Source organism: Eulemur rufifrons, chromosome 2 (assembly GCF_041146395.1).
Source record: "Eulemur rufifrons isolate Redbay chromosome 2, OSU_ERuf_1, whole genome shotgun sequence".
Lineage (NCBI taxonomy): Eukaryota > Metazoa > Chordata > Mammalia > Primates > Lemuridae > Eulemur > Eulemur rufifrons.
The window spans coordinates 15,944,184-15,964,923 of record NC_090984.1 but is presented as its reverse complement, the minus strand read 5'-3'; the positions used below and the strand labels follow the sequence as shown (position 1 = coordinate 15,964,923).

Sequence of the window (20,740 nt, the reverse complement as noted above, 5' to 3'; positions counted from 1 at the left end):
ATGGATGGGTGCGCCAACATCCTCCCCACTCACTGGCCAATGAGCTCCACCAGGGCAGGGAACAGCTCTGTGTCCCCAGCGGCCAACACAGGCCGGCACACAAGTGCTCAGTAATTGTTCATCAAAAAACTTCATTTACTGAGCATGTACTGTGTGCTATGCCCAGTGTGGGCCCGGTCCTGAAAACACTTTGGTGACCAAGACAGTTCCGTCCCCTGCCCTCTCTGGGTGGGCAGCTCGTGGTGGGGAAACCACAGATTAATAAATAAAATGAACAAGGATATGTCAAAGAATTTTAAAACAGAGGGAAAAAATAAAAAATATAAAAACGGAGGGAATGAATGGTTAACAGCCTCCGTACGGGCCAGAGTTTAGTAGAGGACCCCCAGCCCCCTTCTCCTGCCCCTGCAGGCTACTTTTTTGGCTGTGTGAACTTAGATAAGTGACTTCACCTCTCTGGGCCTCATTTCTTCATCTGTAATTTGGGCACAATGATAGTCTTCCGGCCCAGAGCCCAAATACCCCCCAATGAGTAGACCCTCAGGTCCTGGGGGCTCTCAAAATGATTGTCCTTTGCAGATCTGCTGGGAGGACATGGGGACAGCCAACATCGCTCACCTGGAGTAGTACAGTCACCACTGGCCTGGTCCCCCACCATCCTGCCCTCACCTCTGCCTCAAAGTCTGTCCTCCCTGTAGCAGCCACCAGCGGGCGCCTGGGAGCACCTGAGTCAGGGCCCATCCCTCCTCTGCCTACAGCCCTCCATGGCTCCCACCTCCCTCTGGGTCAAAGCCCAAGTCCTCCCTGAAGCCCACCAGGTCCTGCCCAGCTTGCCTGGTCCCTTCCCCACCCTCCTCTCCTCTGTCTCTCCCTCTTCTCAGGCGCTCCAGCCACACGGGGCCTCCTCGCTGTGCCTCCAACACACCAGGTGCGTCCTGCACAGGCTGTGCCCGTTACCCAAATCATTCCTGCCCCCACCCCAAGCTCTTCCCAGGACCGACTCCTCTTCCTCCAGGTCTCAGTCCCGGCTCCCCTGGCTGAAGTTCTCCCTCCTGGGACACCCCCAATCACCTTGACTTGTTTATTCCCTCTGGAATCTCTTCACTTTAAGAAATTATCTCCGAGGCCGGGCGCGGTGGCTCACGCCTGTAATCCCAGCACTCTGGGAGGCCGAGGCGGGTGGATCGTTTGAGCTCAGAAGTTCCAGACCAGCCTGAGCAAGAGCGAGACCCCATCTCTACTAAAAATAGAAAAATTACATGGACAGCTAAAAATATATATAGAAAAAATTAGCCGGGCATGGTGGTGCATGCCTGTAGTCCCAGCTACTCGGGAGGCTGAGACAGGAGGATCGCTCGAGCCCAGGAGTTTGAGATTGCTGTGAGCTAGGCTGACGCCACGGCACTCACTCTAGCCTGGGCAACAGAGTGAGACTCTGTCTCAAAAAAAAAAAAAAAAGAAAGAAATTATCTCCGGCTGGGCACAGTGGCTCACGCCTGTAATCCTAGCACTCTGGGAGGCCGAGGCGGGTGGATCGCTCCAGGTCAAGAATTTGAGACCAGCCTGAGCAAGAGCGAGACCCCGTCTCTACTAAAAATAGAAAGAAATTATCTGGCCACCTAAAATATATATAGAAAAAATTAGCCAGGCATGGTGGCACATGCCTGTAGTCCCAGCTACTCGGGAGGCTGAGGCAGGAGGATCGCTTGAGCCCAGGAGTTTGAGGTTGCTGTGAGCTAGGCTGACGCCACGGCACTCACTCTAGCCCGGGCAACAAAGCGAGACTCTGTCTCAAAAAAAAAAAAAAAAAAAACCAGAAATGATCTCACTTCCTTCTTTGATGGCTTGTTTATTATTTCCTCCCCTCTGCCCCCACGGAAATGACAGCAAGTGACTGCTCACTTCCATCTTCATCCTCACTGCTTCCCAGTGCCTGGGACAGATCCTGGCAGCACACAGTAGGTGCTCAATAAATGCTGGTCAAATGAACAAGTGGCCAGTTCACGGTCTGAATGTATTGGGTCAGAAACCCTCTATCTGGACAACCCCACCCGGCCCTGGAATCTAATCTCAGAACTCGCCCCTCCAGGTTTCACTTCATGGCCACGCGGCTGCCACCAGGGCCAGAGCTCTGACAAAGTCTGAGTCAGCGACTAAAATAGCAAGTGGTGCATGACTGCCGGGGTGACTCACACCAGACCTGCCCTTCCACCTGGCCCAGCCATGCAGGGAGAGACCAGCAACGTCAAGGTTCAAACCAGCTGTCAGGCGGGAGGGGGCCTGCAGCTCCCAGCCTCAGTGGGTCCCATTTCACCCTTCCGGGACCCTCTTCCCTTCCCTCCCTTGGGAGTTTAGCTTCTTCAACTGTGATCTCAACACTTCTGATCTGTGTGACTCCAGGGGCCAAAATTTACCTCTTTGGGCCTCAGTTTTCCCCACCTCTAAAATGGGTCCATTATAGAAGCTTCTACCCCCAAGGGGTCGTTTTGAGGATTCAAATGTGTTTATGTGCTAAAAGCCTGAAGAATCGATAAATGCTAAGTGCTCAACAAATACTAACTCTATTCTTGTTCTCAAAGGGTCTGTCACTGTTGCCTCAGTGCAGGGCACACACACTGCACCTGTGCACCTGGTGTACGATGTGCCTGTGTTTACATGTGACTGCACAGGATCTGTTGATGATCTTGAAACAATGGCCTCCACAAACCAACTTCTCGGTTGAGAAAACAGAGGCTCAGAGAGGGAAGACACTTGCCCAAGTCCACACAGTGGGATCTGGGCCCGCCGTTGGTGGGGACATCCAAAGCAAATAGAAGGAGAAGGGCGGCAGCTCAAACTGCTAAAAGTCCCCCAACGCCTCTTCTTCATGCCTTCTCTCCTATTAGCACCAACACTTTTCCGCAAGACACGTGGCCAACCGAAAGACTACATTTCCCAGCTTCCCTTGCAGCAGATGCTGGGTCATGTGACCACACCCTGACCAATGAGACGGCAGCAAATAAGCACAGCGTCCGGCTCGCTCTTCCTCCTTCCGGTTCCCGCTTTGAGGCGACCAGAGCCACGTGTGTCTTAACAAGTATCCAGGCAGAGGTCGCCCCGAGAGCAGGGGCACTGCAGGAGCGTTCAATAAATATTTATTATAATTAAAAGACCCTACAAACATCCCCCACCACCAAAAGCCCCCCACCCAGAGATGGACTGAAAATGTAAACAGTGTCCCCCTTCGGCCACCCAGAAGGCCAGAAAGTCCTCAAAGCCCATTTTGCTCTGTTTCCTGAGAAATGAAGGGCGCCGGGGCAGTGTCCTGAGCGCAGCAGGTGACCCGGCCTTCCGCTGTCCCCCGGGAGCGGGGCAGATGCGGGGAGGGGGGAGGGGGGTCCCCAAGGTCCTGCCCAAAGCCCGCACCGGGCCCAAGTATGTTCCCCTGACCTGGACGCGAGTCACTCGGCCTCCTGCGTCTTGTCCTCAGGCGCCTGGGCCCCTCGCTGGTTCCACATGTGGTTGTTGAGTCCCAGTTGCACCATCTGAGCGTGGTGGATGATGAGGGGCTGCAGTCCCGGGCTCGGAGGGGGCGCAGGGGAGGCCGTGGGGAAGGCCGGTGAAGGTGGCTGCGGGAAGGCCACTGGCGGGGTGCCCGCCTGCCACGGGTGCAGCAGGGGCGGTGGCTGTGGGCAGCCCAGCCAGGTGGGGAAGGGTGGTGGGGCTCCCTGGGGCACCTGCCCCCCGGCAAAGGGTCCCGGAGCCCTAAAGGGCATCCCAGTCCCCAATGACATGTGGCTCCCAAAAGCCACCTGGAGCTGCTCCATCTGCGCCTGCCAAGCCAGGTAGCTCTGGAGGTAGGTGGAATACGCGGTGTTCAGGGCCGCGGCCTGCACCCGCTCACCCTCCAGGTGTTGGCTCTGCTCCCGCAGGGCCCGGGCGTCCTGTTCCTTCTTCCAGTTGGCCTTGCGGAGCCGAAGCTTCTGAGGTTTGAAGGTGTTGGTTACCTTTCTGGCGAAGACCGGGGAGTGCTCCTCCAGCCACACCAGGCCGGCGAGCAGGCTGGCAGTGTCCGAGCGGAGCTGGGCCGGGGAGCTCTCCAGGGGCAGGAAGGGGACCACGCAGTCCTGCCAACCGTGTCGCGTGAAGCTGCTCATCAGGGCTTGGCACACCTGGTGCAGGCTCAGGCGACAGTCAAAGCTGGGGGTGAGCAGTAGGATGACGAAGGCCGAGTGGTCTATGGCGTCCTGCAGGCAGCGCAGCTCCCCACGCCCGGGCACCTGGAAGTCCTCGCAGAAGGTGGCCCCGTCGGACACGCCAAGGGCCTCCAGCTTCTCCCGGACCCGCAGGGCGACGTGCTCGTCTGCCTTGGCGTGGAGGACCACAAAGTTATAGAACTTCTGGTCCGCTGACACCTCGGGGGAGGAAGCCCCTGGGGACGAGGAGGCCAGGTAGGTCGAACAAGGGGACGGTGGAGGAGGAGGGGGCAGTGGTGTTTGGGGAGGGGGCGTTTCGGGGATGGAGGGAGCAGGTGGGCATGGCTTGATATCCGGACACATGGTGTCTTCTTGAGAGAGCTGGAGCGGCATCTGGTCTTTGACAGGACAGGGGTTTCCAGCAGGGTCCGGGAGGGGCAAGGAGACAGACCCAGGGGCTGCAGACACCTCGGTGCACTCCACCGGGTAGTGGGTGCTGGCTTCCGGAACTTTAGGGGTGTCAGGGAGGCCAGCAGGGGCTGGATCTGGGGCTGCCTCCGGGAGCTCCGGGGAGCCAGCAATCTCCCTCGACGGGGGCCAGCTCATCTCCTCAGGCTCCTGGCAGCCGCTGGGGACAGGCTCGGGCACCGGGCTGGCCCGAGGGCCATCACAGAGCTTGCTGGGCCCGCGGGGGCTGTGGTGCATGCTGAGGAGGGGCACGGTGGGTGACTGGCTGATTTCCAAGTTGCTGGCCAGCGAGGCTGGGCTGGTGGATCTCAGGGAGCACCCTCGGCTCCAGCTGGACAGGTCGTCGATGGGGCGAGGAAGGCTGCGGGTCCCAGAGGGTGGAGTGGAGGACGCTGGAAGGCAGCCCAGGTCGGAGTGGAGGGTCTGGAAGCTCCTGGGGTCCCTGACAACGTCCCACCCACACCGGTCCTGGGCCTCCACCTGGAGCTCCCCCAGCCGGCAGTCATCCCTGGAGCCAAGGTCGCGGAGGGCTGCCTGGTAGGCCATGTCCCGCAGCGAGGCTGGGCACAGCTTCTCCTCGGCCAGCAGATGGTACAGGCGGGCGACGGTCCAGGACACGTCAGGAGGCTCCTCGGGGGTCTCAGTGCCCTCCACGCTGTCCCTGCCGGCCCACTGGCGGGCCACCAGCCGGGCCACTGCATCTGCCTTCAGCACCTCCAGAGAGATCCTGGCCTCCGTGTCCTGGCCCAGGGCCAGGAGCACCATGGCGTGTAGGAGGCTGGCCCCCTGGCAGCCGGTGCGCAGGGTCTTCAGTTTGTGCTTCAGATGCAAGAGCTTGTCCTGGCCTGCCGTGCCTAGAACGTCGAACACGCCAGGGAGGGACGGGCCCGTGTGGGCCATGAGCACAGGTGAGCGTGGCCTCGGGCAGCGGCAGAAGATCGGGGTGGCGGAGGCATGTTCTACACTGCCTGCCTTCTGCACGCCCCGTGTCCCCTACCCGTTCACTGTGCCAGGTTCTGTGGCGACTGCCGGGACAGATCTGCAGGAAACAGGAGAGGGATGCGTGGTTATCCTCAGGCTGGTCTCGAACTCCTGACCTCAAGCGATCCTCCTGCCTCAGCCTCCCAAAGTGCTGGGACTACAGGCGTGAGCCACTGAGCCTGGCCGGCTCTCCCTCTTTTTATCGCTTTGCCAGGGACAAGCTGTGTTGTGAGCAGCTCTCCGAGAGGCCCACGTGGCAAGGAGCCGAGTCCTCCCGCCTGCAGCCATCCAAAGGAGTCACCTAGGAAGCGGCTCCTCCAGCCCCAGTCAAACCTTCCGATGAGGCAGCCCTGGCCGACCCCCTGACTGCAGCCTCTCGGGAGACCTTGAGCCACAATGACCCAGCTACACAGCACCTCCTAAATCCCCAGTCCACAGAAACTACGGGATAATAACTGTTTGTTGTTTCCAGCCACAAAGTCCTGGGGCGACTTGTCACGCAGCAATGGCTGATTGATACAGCTAATGTTATTACTACGATGAGCAAACCATGCCCAGGTGCCGGCTCTCTGCCCCACATGGCTGTCGTGCCATTTAGAAGCTATTTTTGACGGGGCGCAGTGGCTCACGCCTGTAATCCTAGCACTCTGGGAGGCCGAGGTGGGAGGATCGCTCGAGGTCAGGAGTTCGAGACCAGCCTGAGCAAGAGCGAGACCCCGTCTTTACTAAAAATACAAAGAAATTAGCTGGACAACTAAAAATATATAGAAAAAATTAGCCGGGTATGGTGGCACATGCCTGTAGTCCCAGCTACTCGGGAGGCTGAGGCAGGAGGATTGCTTGAGCCCAGGAGTTTGAGGTTGCTGTGAGCTGGGCTGACCCCACAGCACTCTAGCCCGGACAACCAAGTGAGACTCTGTCTCAAAAAAAAAAAAAAAAAAAAAGAAGCTATTTTCTCTTGTCGGTGTGGCCTTCATCACACCGTTCAAGTCTCAGGCACAATGGCACTGCCTGGGGGGACCTCCACAACCACCCCGTTCCCGATCCCAGTCTATTTCTTCACGTCACCCTCTTCCCCCCACCGGAATCTGTCACTAGGTGAGCTGTGCTGTGTGTTGTTATGCTATGAATGCCTTCCTCCCCATCCGCCTGCGAGCCTCAGAGGGTGACAGCTGAGCATTGCTGGGCGGCTGAACCACGGAGCAGCTGCCTAGTGAGTGCTTGTTGGAAGAATGCATGAATGAACGAGGCCGGTACTCCATGTTGCGGATGAGAAAACTGAGGCCAAGAGAGAAGGGCTTTCCCAAGGGCACATGGGAAAGGCACTCAGGTATTCCAATCCCAGTCCTTTAAGTCACCAGGGCCCTGGGGCATGTCCCCATATTCAGATCTGGGGAAAAACACAGTCCATTCTGGGGAGCCACGAACACCTTGTCTGCCCCTCAGCCTGGCTGCGCTGAGACCCACTGCCTGTCCCAGCCTATGCCCACGACCCAGTGGCCTAGATCAGCAGCTGTCAGCCAGGGACAATTCCATGTCACCCCCCGCCAACGGGACACTTAGCGATGTCCAGAGACATTTGTGGTTGTCACACTAGGTGGGTGCTCCTAGCGATGAGTGAGCAGAGACCAGGGACAATGGCCCCCGCCCCAGGAAATGACCCTGCCCCAGATAACACTAGCGGAAAAGTTGAGAGAGCCCGGTCTAGACCAAGGGTTGCTGACTCACAGATGAAGCCCCTTTTCTGATAAGTCACAGACCTCATTGTATACATGATTCAGGATTTTTTTTTTTTTTTTTTTTTTGCAAAGGTCATTTTGAGCAGGTCCCCAGGACAGCCCCGGGGCCAAAGTCAATGAGTCCAGAAAGGTCAGAGCGCAGGCAGGGGTGGGAGGGAGTGGCCACCAGTGGCTGAGGGACAGAGGGGGGCGCTGGGTGGGGGCGGATGCCAGGGGCAGCAGCTGTCTGGCTGTTTCAAAATATGGAAGCGGCCTACATGTTGAAATGCTGACGGGGCGAGAAAAGCAGCAGAAACAGAAAAAAAAAAAAATGGAGCTGACTTCCTAGTAAGGGGAAGACACAATCGATTAAACGACAGTAAAGTTCATAGTTTCTCAGCTGGTATCAACGTCACAGAGAGACGCAAAGCAGCCATGAGGCCAAGACCACCAAGTATAAGGGGCAGGTCTTTGCACAAGCCACCATGCCTGGCTAATTGTTAAATTTTCTTTTTTAGAGATGGGGTCTTGCTGTGTTGCCCAGGCTGGTCTCAAACTCCTGGCCTCAAGTGATCCTCCCGCCTCGGCTTCCCAAAGTGCTGGGATTCCAGGTGTGAGCCACCAAGTCGGGCCAATTCAAATATGTTTAAGAGACTGTGAGCGTAAAGAGAAAAGTTTGTAAACCAAAGTGCAATCTGTGGCGTGAAACTCTAAACATATTTGCTGTGTAATAAGTGAAGTGTGTAATAGAGAGGGTGTGATATGTACATAGCATTCATTCATTCATTTAGGATGTCATTTTCTGGGCTGGGCATGGTGGCTCACGCCTGTAATCCTAGCACTCTGGAGGCTGAGGAGGGAGGATCACTCGAGGTCAGGAGTTCGAGACCAGCCAGAGCAAGAGCAAGACCCCCGTCTCTACTAAAAATAGAAAAATTAGCCAGGTGTGGTGGCTGCACTTGTAGTCCCAGCCACTTGGGAGGCTGAGGCAGGAGGATCACTTGAGCCCAGGAGTTCAAGGCTGCAGTGAGCTACGATGACGCCACAGCACTCCAGCTTGGGTGACAGAGTGAGACCCTGTCTCAAAAAAAAAAAAGAAGTAATTTTCTTAGCATCTGCCAGGTACTAGGCACCATTGGATGTACCAGGACAGAGAGAAGAAAAAACAGGAACAGAGTTCCCTCTCGGAGCTGAGTCTATTGGGGGGGTGTGTGTGTATATACGTACATATATATAAAATAAAAATATATAAGTGTCTTATATTTTATATATGACAATATAGTGAGTGTATATATATGTTTATACAGATACACACACACACCCTCTTACTTCCTGCTATATCCCACACTGTCCTCCCCACTGCTCTTCAAACTCCCCAGGCAGTCCTGCCCCAGGACCTTTGCACTGGCTGTTCGCTCTGCCTAGAACACAGTTACCCCCCTGGAGTCCCTATGGCTCACTCCCTACCCCCCTTCAGGTTTTTGGTCAAGCCTGCCCAGATCCCACTGTACACAACTGCCTATGACAGAGGCCACAAAATCTGGCCCACTGTTTTTGTAAATAAAGTTTTATTGGAACACAGCCCCACTTGCTCATTCCCACACTGTCTATGGCTGCGCTCTCGCTACGGTGGCAAGGCTGAGTCGTTGCAACAGAGACCGTGTGGCCTACAAAGAGGAGAATGTTCAGTATCTGGCCCATTTTAGGAACAGTTATGAAATGGCATGTGGGTTTTTTTTTCCCATTCCATAGAGGGACGAACATGACCAAGTTCACATAGCTAGTGATTGACAGATAGAGCAACAATTTGGTGCCAGTGTTTGTAACCATAAGACCAAGTGCCTTATCATTAGTATGGGGACATCAGTGGCTGTTACGGGTTGAACTCTGTCCCTCCCCAAAATCATATCTTGAAATCCTAACCTCCAGGACCTCAGAATGTGACTTTATTTGGAGATAGGGTCTTTTTGTTTGTTTGGTTTTGGTTTTGGTTTTTTGTTTTTGCTGCCAAAAGTATTTAAATACACAAGCTGCACAGTTCCTGTGTAGCACTGACATTTTATACCTTCTCCTGGATAAATAAGGCTTTTAAAAACATTCCAGATTTTGAGAGTTTAATAATAATATTCACCCGTTAACACATACATGCCACCAAATGTTCAGAATGTTTTTAACCTAGGCATATATTTTCGATGACTCACTCTCGAGTTAACTAGATGCATTTTCCCTAAATATGTCTAATTTAAGTAAAAATAAAACTGAAGTAGGGCCAGGCGGGGTGGCTCATGCCTGTAATCCCAGCACTTTGGGAGGCCGAGGTGGGAGGTTCACTGGAGCCGAGGAGTTCAAGACCAGCCTGGGGCTGGGCGCGGTGGCTCACGCCTGTAATCCTAGCACTGTGGGAGGCCGAGGCAGGAGGATCGCTCGAGGTCAGGAGTTCGAGACCAGCCTGAGCAAGAGTGAGACCCCCGTCTCTACTAAAAATAGAAAGAAATTATCTGGCCAACTAAAAATATATATATAGAAAAAATTAGCTGGGCATGGTGGCACATGCCTGTAGTCCCAGCTACTCTGGAGGCTGAGGCAGGATTGCTTAAGCCCAGGAGTATGAGGTTGCTGTGAGCTAGGCTGACGCCACAGCACTCACTCTAGCCTGGGCAACAGAGCCAGACTCTGTCTCAAAAAAAAAACAAAACAAAAACCAGCCTGGGTAACATAGTAAGACCCGATCTCTACTAAAAATAGAAAAAATTAGCTGTGTGTGGTGCCTAAGTCCCAGCTACTTGGGAGGCTGATGCAGGAGGATTGCTTGAGTCCAGGAGTTTGAGGCTGCAGTGAGCTATTTTAATATGATGATGCCACTGCACTCCAGCCTGGGCGACAGAATGAGATCCTGTCTGCAAAAAAACAAAAACAAAAACAAAAAATACCACACAACTTTATTTCTTTGATAGAACTACATTTCACTTTGTTGAAAATTTAACATACAAACTGACATCCAGTAAAATACATATGAGATTCCAAAGAATTAGTACCAAAAAAGGTATGGAAGATGCCTCCTTCATCATGTTTTCTATTGACTACATGTTGCATACGTTGGGTTAAATAAAATGTATTATTAAAATTAATTTCACTCATTTCATTTTTCTTTTGTTAATGTGGCTACTGGAAAACGTTTAATTACATAGGTGCTTCATATATTTCCATTGGATGGTCGGTGCAGGTTTAGACATTTCCACAACATGCCAGTAATGTTGGGGCTGTTGCCATTTTTGACACAAGGAAACAGAGGCACAGAGAGGTTAAGTAAGTTGCCCAGCGTCACACAGCGCATCAGCGGTACAGCTGGATTGGAACCCAGGCTGTCTGGCTCTAGAACCCACTAAGCCTACGGGCTCCCTTTCATATTTTGAGACTTAACACAGAATCCAGCCTATGTGGACCTGGTTATGTGGCCTGATAAACAGCCTTACCTGGTTTTAATTGAACTAACCCTCATGAAACAGGCATATGCCCCCAGTGTTCTCTATAGAGAAGTAGAGGATGAAAGACATTTTCCATAATGTAGGCACACACGAGCAATAAGAAAAAGGCACAATTATTGGGCCGGGCGCGGTGGCTCACGCCTGTAATCCTAGCACTTTGGGAGGCCGAGGTGGGTGGATCGTTTGAGCTCAGGATTTCGAAACCAGCCTGAGCAAGAGCGAGACCCTGTCTCTACTAAAAATACAAAGAAAATTAGCTGGACAACTAAAAAATATATATAGAAAAAATTAGCCGGGCATGGTGGCGCATGCCTGTAGTCTCAGCTATTCGGGAGGCTGAGGCAGGAGGATCGCTTGAGCCCAGGAGTTTGAGGTTGCTGTGAGCTAGGCTAAAGCCATGGCACTCTAGTCTGAGCAACAGAGTGAGACTCTGTCTCAAAAAAAAAAAAAATTAAAAAAAATTTAAAAAATTAAAAGAAAGAAAGAAAGAAAGAAAAAGGCACAGTGCCAAGCTTCTATCTCTGAAGTGAGCTCAGCACATAGTGGGATAAAAACGAAAATGATCTTATATTCAGATGGGACCACAAGTCAGCCAAAACTTTTGGAAATGATCAAGACAACTACTTGAAACATGGTCCGATACCCTTCTTAACAGCAGTGATCCTTGAATCAACTGTTCTTCCCACCTCTAATGGCTCCTGGGAACAGCTGTGTATACAACTTACAAAAAAAAAACCAAATACATGTTGGCATGTGCCCTCCGATTTTTTTTTTTTTTTTTTGCGACAGAGTCTCGCTCTGTTGCCCGGGCTAGAGTGAGTGCCGTGGCGTCAGCCTAGCTCACAGCAACCTCAAACTCCTGAGCTCAAGCGATCCTCCTGCCTCAGCCTCCCGAGTAGCTGGGACTACAGGCATGCGCCACCATGCCTGGCTAATTTTTTCTATATATATTTTTAGTTGTCCAGCTAATTTCTTTCTATTTTTAGGAGAGACGGGGTCTCACTCTTGCTCAGGCTGGTCTCGAACTCCTGATCTCGAGCGATCCTCCCGCCTCGGCCTCCCAGAGTGCTAGGATTACAGGTGTGAGCCACCGCGCCTGGCCTTGCCCTCGGATTTTTAACTGATCAAAGGGCATAAGTGATCAAGTGTGGTGAGGGGTAGTGCCTGGGACACGGCATGAACGGGATTGGGCATCACGCTGTGTTCACTCTGAAAACATTCCCCAAGTTCAATGCTAGGTGTTCAGCCCTTTTCTGTAGAGAGAAATTTTGTTGACAGGTTCTATGTCAATAAAATGTTAAAAGGAAAAAAGTTCAGCGACCCCTGGGCAATCGTGCTGGCAGCAATCTAAGAATCAAATTATTTTGAATTAGTTGCCAACAGCGAACAAAGGACATTTTGTGCAAAACTCTGGCGTTCTGGATCTGCCTGGAAAATCAACAATTGGGCCGATCTGGGTCCACATTCCCAAGGCCTGGGAGAGAAGCGTGGCTGCCTTGCCTCAGAGCTACGGGCTCCCCTGTCCACCCACTGCCCACCTGGAATGAGTCATCTCCAGGAAGAGAGAGACAAATAGGTAGAAGCATGCCTTTGGGATTCAAATCTCAGCTCTGCCACTTCCAGGCTGTGCACTTCAGGGCCTCAGTCTCCTCATCTGTAAAATGGGTATGGCAGGAAGCGGTACCAGCTGGGGCTGTTGTGAGGTTGAATGAGTTCATCCATACAGAAGTCTTAAAGCAGTGCCCGGCACACAGTGGGAGCCCCACGCGCACTGACATGCATGGCTGCTGCCCGCTCTCTGCAGGGACCAGAGTTGGACATTACCCCACAGTAAGGACACAGGAGAGTTTGTGCAAAAGAAGACAGAGCCAGCCGGACTCAGAATCAGCCAGACACGACCACACCCACCAGCATTCCTACCCAATATCTAAAGTCACACGATCTGTCTTCTCACTTTCTCCTCCCAACAGCCTGAACTCAATCCCAACCCAGTGATTGCCTGGGCCTGCCCGGGAACCACCCACCATTCTGGAGCCCCGGCGTTCACTCAGTTCCACGTCCACAGCCTCCAGGACAAAGTCCACACCCCGCCCTGAACAGTGAGTGCATGGTGGAGCAGAAACACCCACAGTGGCCGGCGCAGTGGCCCACGCCTGTAATCCCAGCACTTTGGGAGGCCGAGGCAGGAGGATCACTTGAGGCCAGGAGTTCGAGACCAGCCTGAGCAAGAGTGAGACCCCCATCTCTACAAAAAATAGAAAAATTAGCCAGGCACACTGGTAGCAAACACCTGTAGTCCCAGCTACTCGGGAGGCTGAGGCAGGAGGATCACTTGAGCCCAGGAGTTGGAGGCTGCGGTGAGCTATGATCACACCACTGCGCTCTAGCCTGGGCGACAGAGCAAGACCCTGTCTCTAAAAAAAAAAATATGCACAGGGTTGGGGGTCCTGGCTCTGCCACCTGCCAGCTCGTATGGTCTCTTTCTTGGTCTCAGTTTCCCTATTTGTAACACCCACCAGCGTGGCACTTAGGATGGATGTGGGTCTGCCATGGAGAACAGCCCCCCGCAAGGCGCAGGAGTCCAATGTGACAATACAGTAACAGTGACATGATTAATATTGGCAGAATGTATTTTCCTCTTTTTTATTTTTTAACCACATCTGGACCATACCCTTTCTCTCCTCTCCTACTCTCCCCCTACGCTCTTGAACAGTCTCTTCATGCATTGACTATGCATTTATTGAGCACCTACTAGGTCCAAGAACTGCTCTAGGTGCGACTGCAGACCAATCAAGACAGGCAAAGCTGCCCTCAGGGAGCTACCAGTCCAGCACACGGAAACCAACAGTGAGGGAGGAAATAACCCAGGGCCAGGTCAGAAGGATGAGCGGTGCTGGGAGGGCCAGGCCCTCGGAGACAGTGACAGGGAGGATGACAGTGGTGAAGGGAGGCCGGGGGGGGAGGTGACACTGAGCTGAGACCCGAAGGAGTTGAGGGAGCAAGTCAGGCGGAGATCTGGGGGCAGAGAACTTCAGGAAGACAGAGCTCCCAGTGCAAAGGCCCTGGGGCAGGACCATGCCTGGCTTGTTGGAGAAACAGCCTGTGTGGCTGGAGCAGAGTGAGGAGGAGAGGGATCTGGGGTGTTGGGGAAAATCTGGGGAGCTGGGGAGAAATCTGGGGTGTTATGGAGGAATCCTGGGTGCTGGGGAAAAATGTGGGGTGCTGGGGGAGGCATCTGGGGTGTTGAGAAGGGATTCAGGCTGTTGGGGAGAAATCTGGGGTGTCAGGAGAAACCCAGTGTGTCAGAGAGAAATCTGGGGTGCTGGGGAGGAATCCCGAGTGTTAGGGAGGAATCTGGGGTTCTGGGGAGGCATCTGGAGTTCTGGGGGAAATCTGGGGTGCTGAGGAGGCATCTGGGGTGTTGAGGAGGCATCTGGGGTGTTGAGGAGGGATCCGAGGTGTTGGGGAGAAACCTGAGGTGTCAGGAGGAACCCAGTGTGTCAGGGAGAAATCTGGGGTGCTGGGGAGGAATCCAGGGAGTAGGGGAGTATCTGGGCCACCAGGGAGAGGAGCTAGAGGTGGAGGGGCCCCCGAAAACGCGGCACCAGGACCCCAGGAGCCCCGGAAGCGAGGCCAGGTGGCCTGGAACCCTGGCTGCCCTGCCACCCGGTCCCCTCCCGGCCCGCCCGCGCCCCTTCCCCACCTACCCACAGCCGGGGAGCGCTCGGCGGAGCTCGGGCGGGACATCCTGGCGATCGTGCCAGCGGAGACCAGCGCGCGCGCAGAGGGCCCCCGGCCGCTGCAGCCCCGCATGCGGCACCGCCCCTTCCGTCCCCGGCCGGCACAAAGGGACGTGAGGTCACGGTTTCAGAGTCCTGCCCACGCCGGGCAGGGAAAGTCCCCGCGGCGCCCCGCACCCATCCGCCCCCTCCAGCAAGTGTGCGCACCTGCCACGCTCACGGAGGGCCGCAGCGGGCGACAACAGGAGGCACAAACCTCTGCCCTCGGGGAGCGCACGGTCTCGCAGGCGCCCAGAGGACAAACTGATCACAGTTTTAAAATCAGAGCATTTCAGTGAGGGAGGCATACGTGCTTTCCGGGATACACTGGCGATTCCACCACCAGAAGGGGTCTCGCTGTGTTGCCCAGGCTGGTCGCAAACTCTGGAGCTCAAGCGATCCTCCCACTTCTCCCTCCCGAAACGCTGGGATCACAGGCGTGAGTCACCAAACACGAGGTCTATAAATTCTCAGGGCTCCACACCTTTTGGGGGTCCCGGACTCAGGGCAGACATCCACAGGGCACCAGTAGACACGGTGCCAGGGATCCCTGATACTTTTTAGGGGCCCACAAAAATGTTTTCACTTCTTTGGAAATCAGGAGTAAAATAGAATGAATATAACCCAATTTGGATTATATTATATTTGTCCTTATACCAATGTGGTCATAAATATAATTTTTAATTTTTTTTTTTTTTTTTAAGGAGGAAGAGGCCTGGGAAAGTCGTCATGTCTTTGGCTGAAGAAACTCAGAGCCTTTTTCTCAAAATGCCATTTGCTGATGCAAACAAAACACAGGGGTTTACAAGGAAAACCATTATGTTGAAATACATGCATTAAAATATTGATTAAAAAACAAGTTAATGGATGGTCCGATAGTGGGTTATCAGAACTTATGAACATGAATGTCACTAAAGTTGGTATACAAGCCCTCACTGCTAAATTTGACTGGCAAAAAAAAAACAAAACAAAACAGAAAAAGAAAAGTTAATGAACCATGTCTGATGGATAGATAAGTGGTATGTGGTCCACCCATACAACGGAGTATCACTCAGCCTTAAAAACGAAGGAAGGCCAGGCGAGGTGGCTCACGCCTGTAATCCCAGCGCTCTGGGAGGCCGAGGCGGGTGGATGGTTTGAGGTCAGGAGTTCGAGACCAGCCTGAGCAAGAGTGAGACCCCCGTCTCTACTAAAAATAGAAAGAAATTACCTGGACAATTAAAAATATATAGAAAAAATTAGCCGGGCGTGGTGGTGCATGCCTGTAGTCCCAGCTACTCGGGAGGCTGAGGCAGGAGGATCGCTTGAGCCCAGGAGTTTGAGGTTGCTGTGAGCTAGGCTGACGCCACGGCACTCACTCTAGCCCGGGCAACAGCGAGACTCTGTCTCAAAAAAAATAAATAAATAAAAAGGAAGGAAATTCTGACACAGGCCACAGCATGGATGGACCTTGAGGACATCATGCTCTGTGGGAGACGCCAGACACAGAAGGACACATCCTGTGTGATTCTACTCACAGGAGGTCCCTAGAGGCATCACAGCCACAGAGACAGGAAGTAGGATGGTGGGTGCCAGGGGCTGGGGAGGGGGTGGGGAGTGAGTGTTCTATGGGGACAGTTTCAGATTGGAAGGACGAGAAAGTTTGGGAGATGGGCTGGGCGTGGTGTAATCACGCCTGTAATCCCAGCACTCTGGGAGGCTGAGGCGGGAGGATCGCTCGAGGTCAGGAGTTTGAGACCAGCCTGAGCAAGAGCGAGACCCCATCTCTACTAAAATAGAAAAATTAGCCAGGTGTGGTGGCACCTGTGGTCCCAGCTACTCAGGAGGCTGAGGCAGGAGGATCGCTTGAGCCCAGGAGTTGGAGGCTGCAGTGAGCTATGATGATGCCACCGCACTCTACTCAGGGCAACAAAATGCGACTCTGTCTGAAAAAAAAAAACTTTAGAAGTAGAGCTATACCAAAACAATAACAACAACTTCCGGGTACACCTGTATATTGATCACCACATTAAATAACAAGATTTAACAACCACACTGACTTCACAGTATTGATGAATGTTGGCAGTTGTGTGCAGTAAGCCAAGCTGAAAGTATCTGTAGCTTTTACTGGGGACAAAGTCACAGGTCATGCTGTTGCCTTCATTCATGATTGAGGAAATGGTAAATATCAGTTAGAGTCCATGAAAATAAGGATATGGATTTTTTTCCCCATCAGAGCTCACGGACACCCTGAATTCTGACATCGGGTCCCCCAAGAGATCCACGGACCCAAGACTTAAGTTCCCCTAAGTGTTCTTGGGAAGGGGATGGACATGGAAGTTATGCAGATGCCAAATTGTGTTTATTCCTCTTAGCGCTTCTCTCCAGTAAGGGAGAAATCTTATTAAACGCCTACTGTATTCCCAGGCTCTGGGGATACATTAAGGAGGAAGAAAGAAGTGGTCCTTGCCTTCCGGCATCGGGGCTGGTGGGGGAGGGAACATTAAACACACCTTCCCATGCCTCTGCCCCCCATCCCCCATCACCAGTTCATGGGGCGTTCAGTAGGCGCCTGACCCCACAGCAAACGTATCTTGGGGGGTCATCGGATCAATGTCTTAAAGCAACCCTTCCAGGAAGGTCTGATGGTGCCCAGTTTACAGATGAGAAACACTGCTGATTAAGTCACCCAGTCCTTTTCCCAACCCCATCAGACAGGGGCTCACGCCAGCTCCGTGTTACAAGGGAGGGAAACTGAGGTACGGCCCAGAGAGCTGGTCCTTGGCCCCTCCTCACAGCTATTAATCCCGAGTAAGGGTTCGAACTCAGAGAGTCAGGCTCCCTCCACGACACTCGTAACCACCGCCTTTTAAGGTAGCAATGCTGTTGTGGGGGGAACAACCCGAATGTCAGGGGGAGGGGCTGCATTTGTTGACTTGGGAAACTGCTGAAGACGACGAGTTCTCTAAGGAATAAGGCTGTAGATGGGGCTCCGAGGGGGTCGCGGCTGGAGCACGCGGGCTCCTAGGGCTGCAGGTGGACAGATGTGCGCCCTGCAGACAGGTGCAGTTGCCACCTCCCTTCTCCACTGAAAGACACAAAATAGTCCGAGCTTCAATCCAACTTCCCTCCCCATCGCCTCTCCCAGAGCGTCCCCATTCTGGTTTCCATGTTTGCACACACCCACGGATGGGATATTGAGCACTCTTCGGTCTGGTTTCGCTTTTTCATTCACTTGGGCCGGGATACAGCAAATTCTCTTCTGTAAAGGACCAGGTATTATAGTAAATATTTTCAGCCAGACGCAGTCTCTGTCTGTCCCAATTTTTTTTTTTTTTTTTTTTTTTTGAGACAGGATCTTGTTCTGTTGCTCAGGCTGGTCTCGAACTCCTGGCCTCAAGCAATCCTTCCACCTCGGCCTCCCAAAGTGCTGGGATTTCAGGCATGAGCCACCACTTGTCCCAAGTTTATGCTGCCATTATAGCCATAGAGGATATGTAAATAAATAAGTTTGGTTATGTTCCAATAAAACTTTATTTTTATTTATTTATTTTTTTTTGAGGCAGAGTCTCACTCTGTTGCCCGGGCTGGAGTGCCGTGGCGTCAGCCTAGCTCACAGCAACCTCAAACTCCTGAGCTCAAGGGATCCTCCTGCCTCAGCCTCCCGAGTAGCTGGGACTACAGGCATGCGCCACCATGCCTGGCTAATTTTTCCCTATATATATTTAGCTGTCCATATAATTTCTTTCTATTTTTAGTAGAGATGGGGTCTTGCTCTTGCTTAGGCTGGTCTCGAACTCCTGAGCTCAAACGATCCGCCCGCCTCGGCCTCCCAGAGTGCTAGGATTACAGGCCACCGCGCCCGGCCCCAATAAAACTTCTATTTGTAAAAACAGACGGTGGGCCAAACAGGGCTCACGGACCATGATTCACTGACCCTTGGCATAGATGTTATCAATATTTAGCCTTATTCCTTAGAGAACTCGTCTTCAGCAGTTTCCCAAGTCAACAAATGCAGCCCCTCCCCCTGACATTCGGGTTGTTCCCCCCACAACAGCATTGCTACCTTAAAAGGCGGTGGTTACGAGTGTCGTGGAGGGAGCCTGACTCTCTGAGTTCGAATCCTTACTCGGGATTAATAGCTGTGAGGAGGGGCCAAGGACCAGCTCTCTGGGCCGTACCTCAGTTTCCCTCCCTTGTAACACGGAGCTGGCGTGAGCCCCTGTCTGATGGGGTTGGGAAAAGGACTGGGTGACTTAATCAGCAGTGTTTCTCTCCGGCAGCCACAGAGAAGGGGAACTTCTGGGACTTCTCCCGGGACAGGGAGAAGATGCATTCTCAGTCTTACTCAACGCTGCCGGGCTGTTCTCCAAACGATCTGCACTGTTTTCACCCCCGCCTAAATGAAGTCGACAAAAAGGCTCGTTTTCCCAATCACCCACCGCAGGTTACTTTCTCTTTCTTAATTTGTACAGAGGTGGAATCACATGCACCCGAGCACATAAATCTCAAATGGACAGCTCGGTGAATACGACACACACACCCCGCAGCCAACACCCAGGAGACACAAACCATTTCCAGCTCCCACCACCACCCGCCAGGCCACGTGGTTCGTGTCGAGAGGAGGGAGCCGGGAGCTGGGTGAGTGACTGCAGTCCACGGGGCCACCTCGGCTTCCACACACACCTGCTGCTGCGGCCCACACCTGGCGGGGGACTTTGATCCCAGGACGGCGTGGCGGAGAACACTGCCAGGAATCTGGGGTTGGGGTGGGTCTTGGTGTCACCGGTGGGGGTGGCGGTGAAGGCAGGCTGGCCCCAGCTTTGCACAACCTGAGCTGAAGGGTCTTCGGACGACCACTCCTAGGAGCCAGGTCTGGGGCCATCACTGTCCCTCTCCGTCCCTAACCAAACAGACCCAAAGTCAAGAATAGCACAAGATCAGGCCAGAGGGGGCCTTCCCATCTCTACAACCTAGTCCCCTGGCCGGCCTTTCTCATCGCTGTGTGACATTCCACCATGGGAACTCACCCAGTGTACTGCCCAGTCGTCTTTCCATACAGACTTGGCGTGTTCTCAGATCGAGACGATTACAGATAAGATAGTCATGAAGGTTTGGAGGCAAGTCTTCGTGTGGACACCTGGTTACATTTGGCCTGGGTATAAACCCCAGGAGTGGGAGTGGGAGTGGGAGTGGGGGTGGGGAAAAAAAAAAGATAAAAATAAAAAATAAACCCAGGAGTGGGACTATTAGGATATTCTTTATTATTATTTTTTTTAAGAGATGGGGTCTTGCTCTGTTGCCCAGGCTGGAGTGCAGTGGCATCATCACAGCTCACTGCAGCCCCCAACTCCTGGGCTGCCTGCCTCAGCCTCCCGAGTGGGACATGTTGCTTGGTATCTAAGGGTTTATAAATCCTTGTCCATCAGACTCGGAGCCCCCAGGAAATGGGGACGTTGCCCTGCCCCTGCTAATGAGAAAGCACAGTCTCCCTTATCCACCCCCCGCTAGAGATGCGGCCACGCCTTTAGCCCTGGTATTGTATGTGTGGCTTAATGATCCGCGTTTACAGACATCGTAGCAGAACACATCCCAGCTCTCACATACTGGTAGGAACACTTAAGTCTGAGCAGTAAGATGAAGTACAGCGCAGTGGTCCCTGGAGCCTTTTTTGTAAACGGCTAGAGAGTGAATATTTTACGCTCTGCCAGCTACATAGGGTCTCTGTTGCATAATCTTGTTTGCTTTAAAACCCTTTAAATTTCTGCAAAAGATCTATGTTAGAACTAAGCTATTAAGAGAAATAAATTGCTTAAAACAAGTTAGCAAAGTTGCAGGAGATAGTATCACACAATTATCAGTAAATGGCTTACTGATATACCGACAATAAATATTTTAACCCCTATCGGTGGCCACACTAAAAAAAAAATTTTTTTTCCCTTGGGGCCACGGTGTTTTATTATCAAAATAGAATAAAAATTTGGAAAACAAAATGATCCTAATTTAATGAAAAATTTGTTATTTTTTTATTGTTTGCTGTGGGTGAGTTATATGCAACTTGAAAAATAATTCTCCCGGCTCCTAAGGTGAAAGAGACATGTGAGTTCGGTGCTTTTGTTATAGCAGCAGGAATGGACTAAGACACACACACATAC

The 20,740-nt window shown here is 52.7% G+C and overlaps 1 protein-coding gene across 1 annotated transcript; it reads right to left on the bottom strand.

The window, feature by feature from the left end:
- Positions 1 to 3,007: 3,007 nt before the first annotated feature.
- On the bottom strand, positions 3,008 to 14,617 carry TICAM1 (TIR domain containing adaptor molecule 1). Its single transcript, XM_069497139.1, has 2 exons — positions 14,535 to 14,617; positions 3,008 to 5,682 (listed from the first exon to the last, which is right to left on the bottom strand). Exon 2 carries the CDS (start codon positions 5,541 to 5,543, stop codon positions 3,441 to 3,443), a length of 2,103 nt encoding a protein of 700 aa, XP_069353240.1. The 5' UTR covers positions 5,544 to 5,682; positions 14,535 to 14,617; the 3' UTR covers positions 3,008 to 3,440.
- Positions 14,618 to 20,740: the final 6,123 nt, after the last annotated feature.

What these genes read in the sequence shown, in the direction of transcription:
- TICAM1 (XM_069497139.1), bottom strand. Translation starts at nt 5,543, where the DNA reads ATGGCCCACACGGGCCCGTCCCTCCCTGGCGTGTTCGACGTTCTAGGC.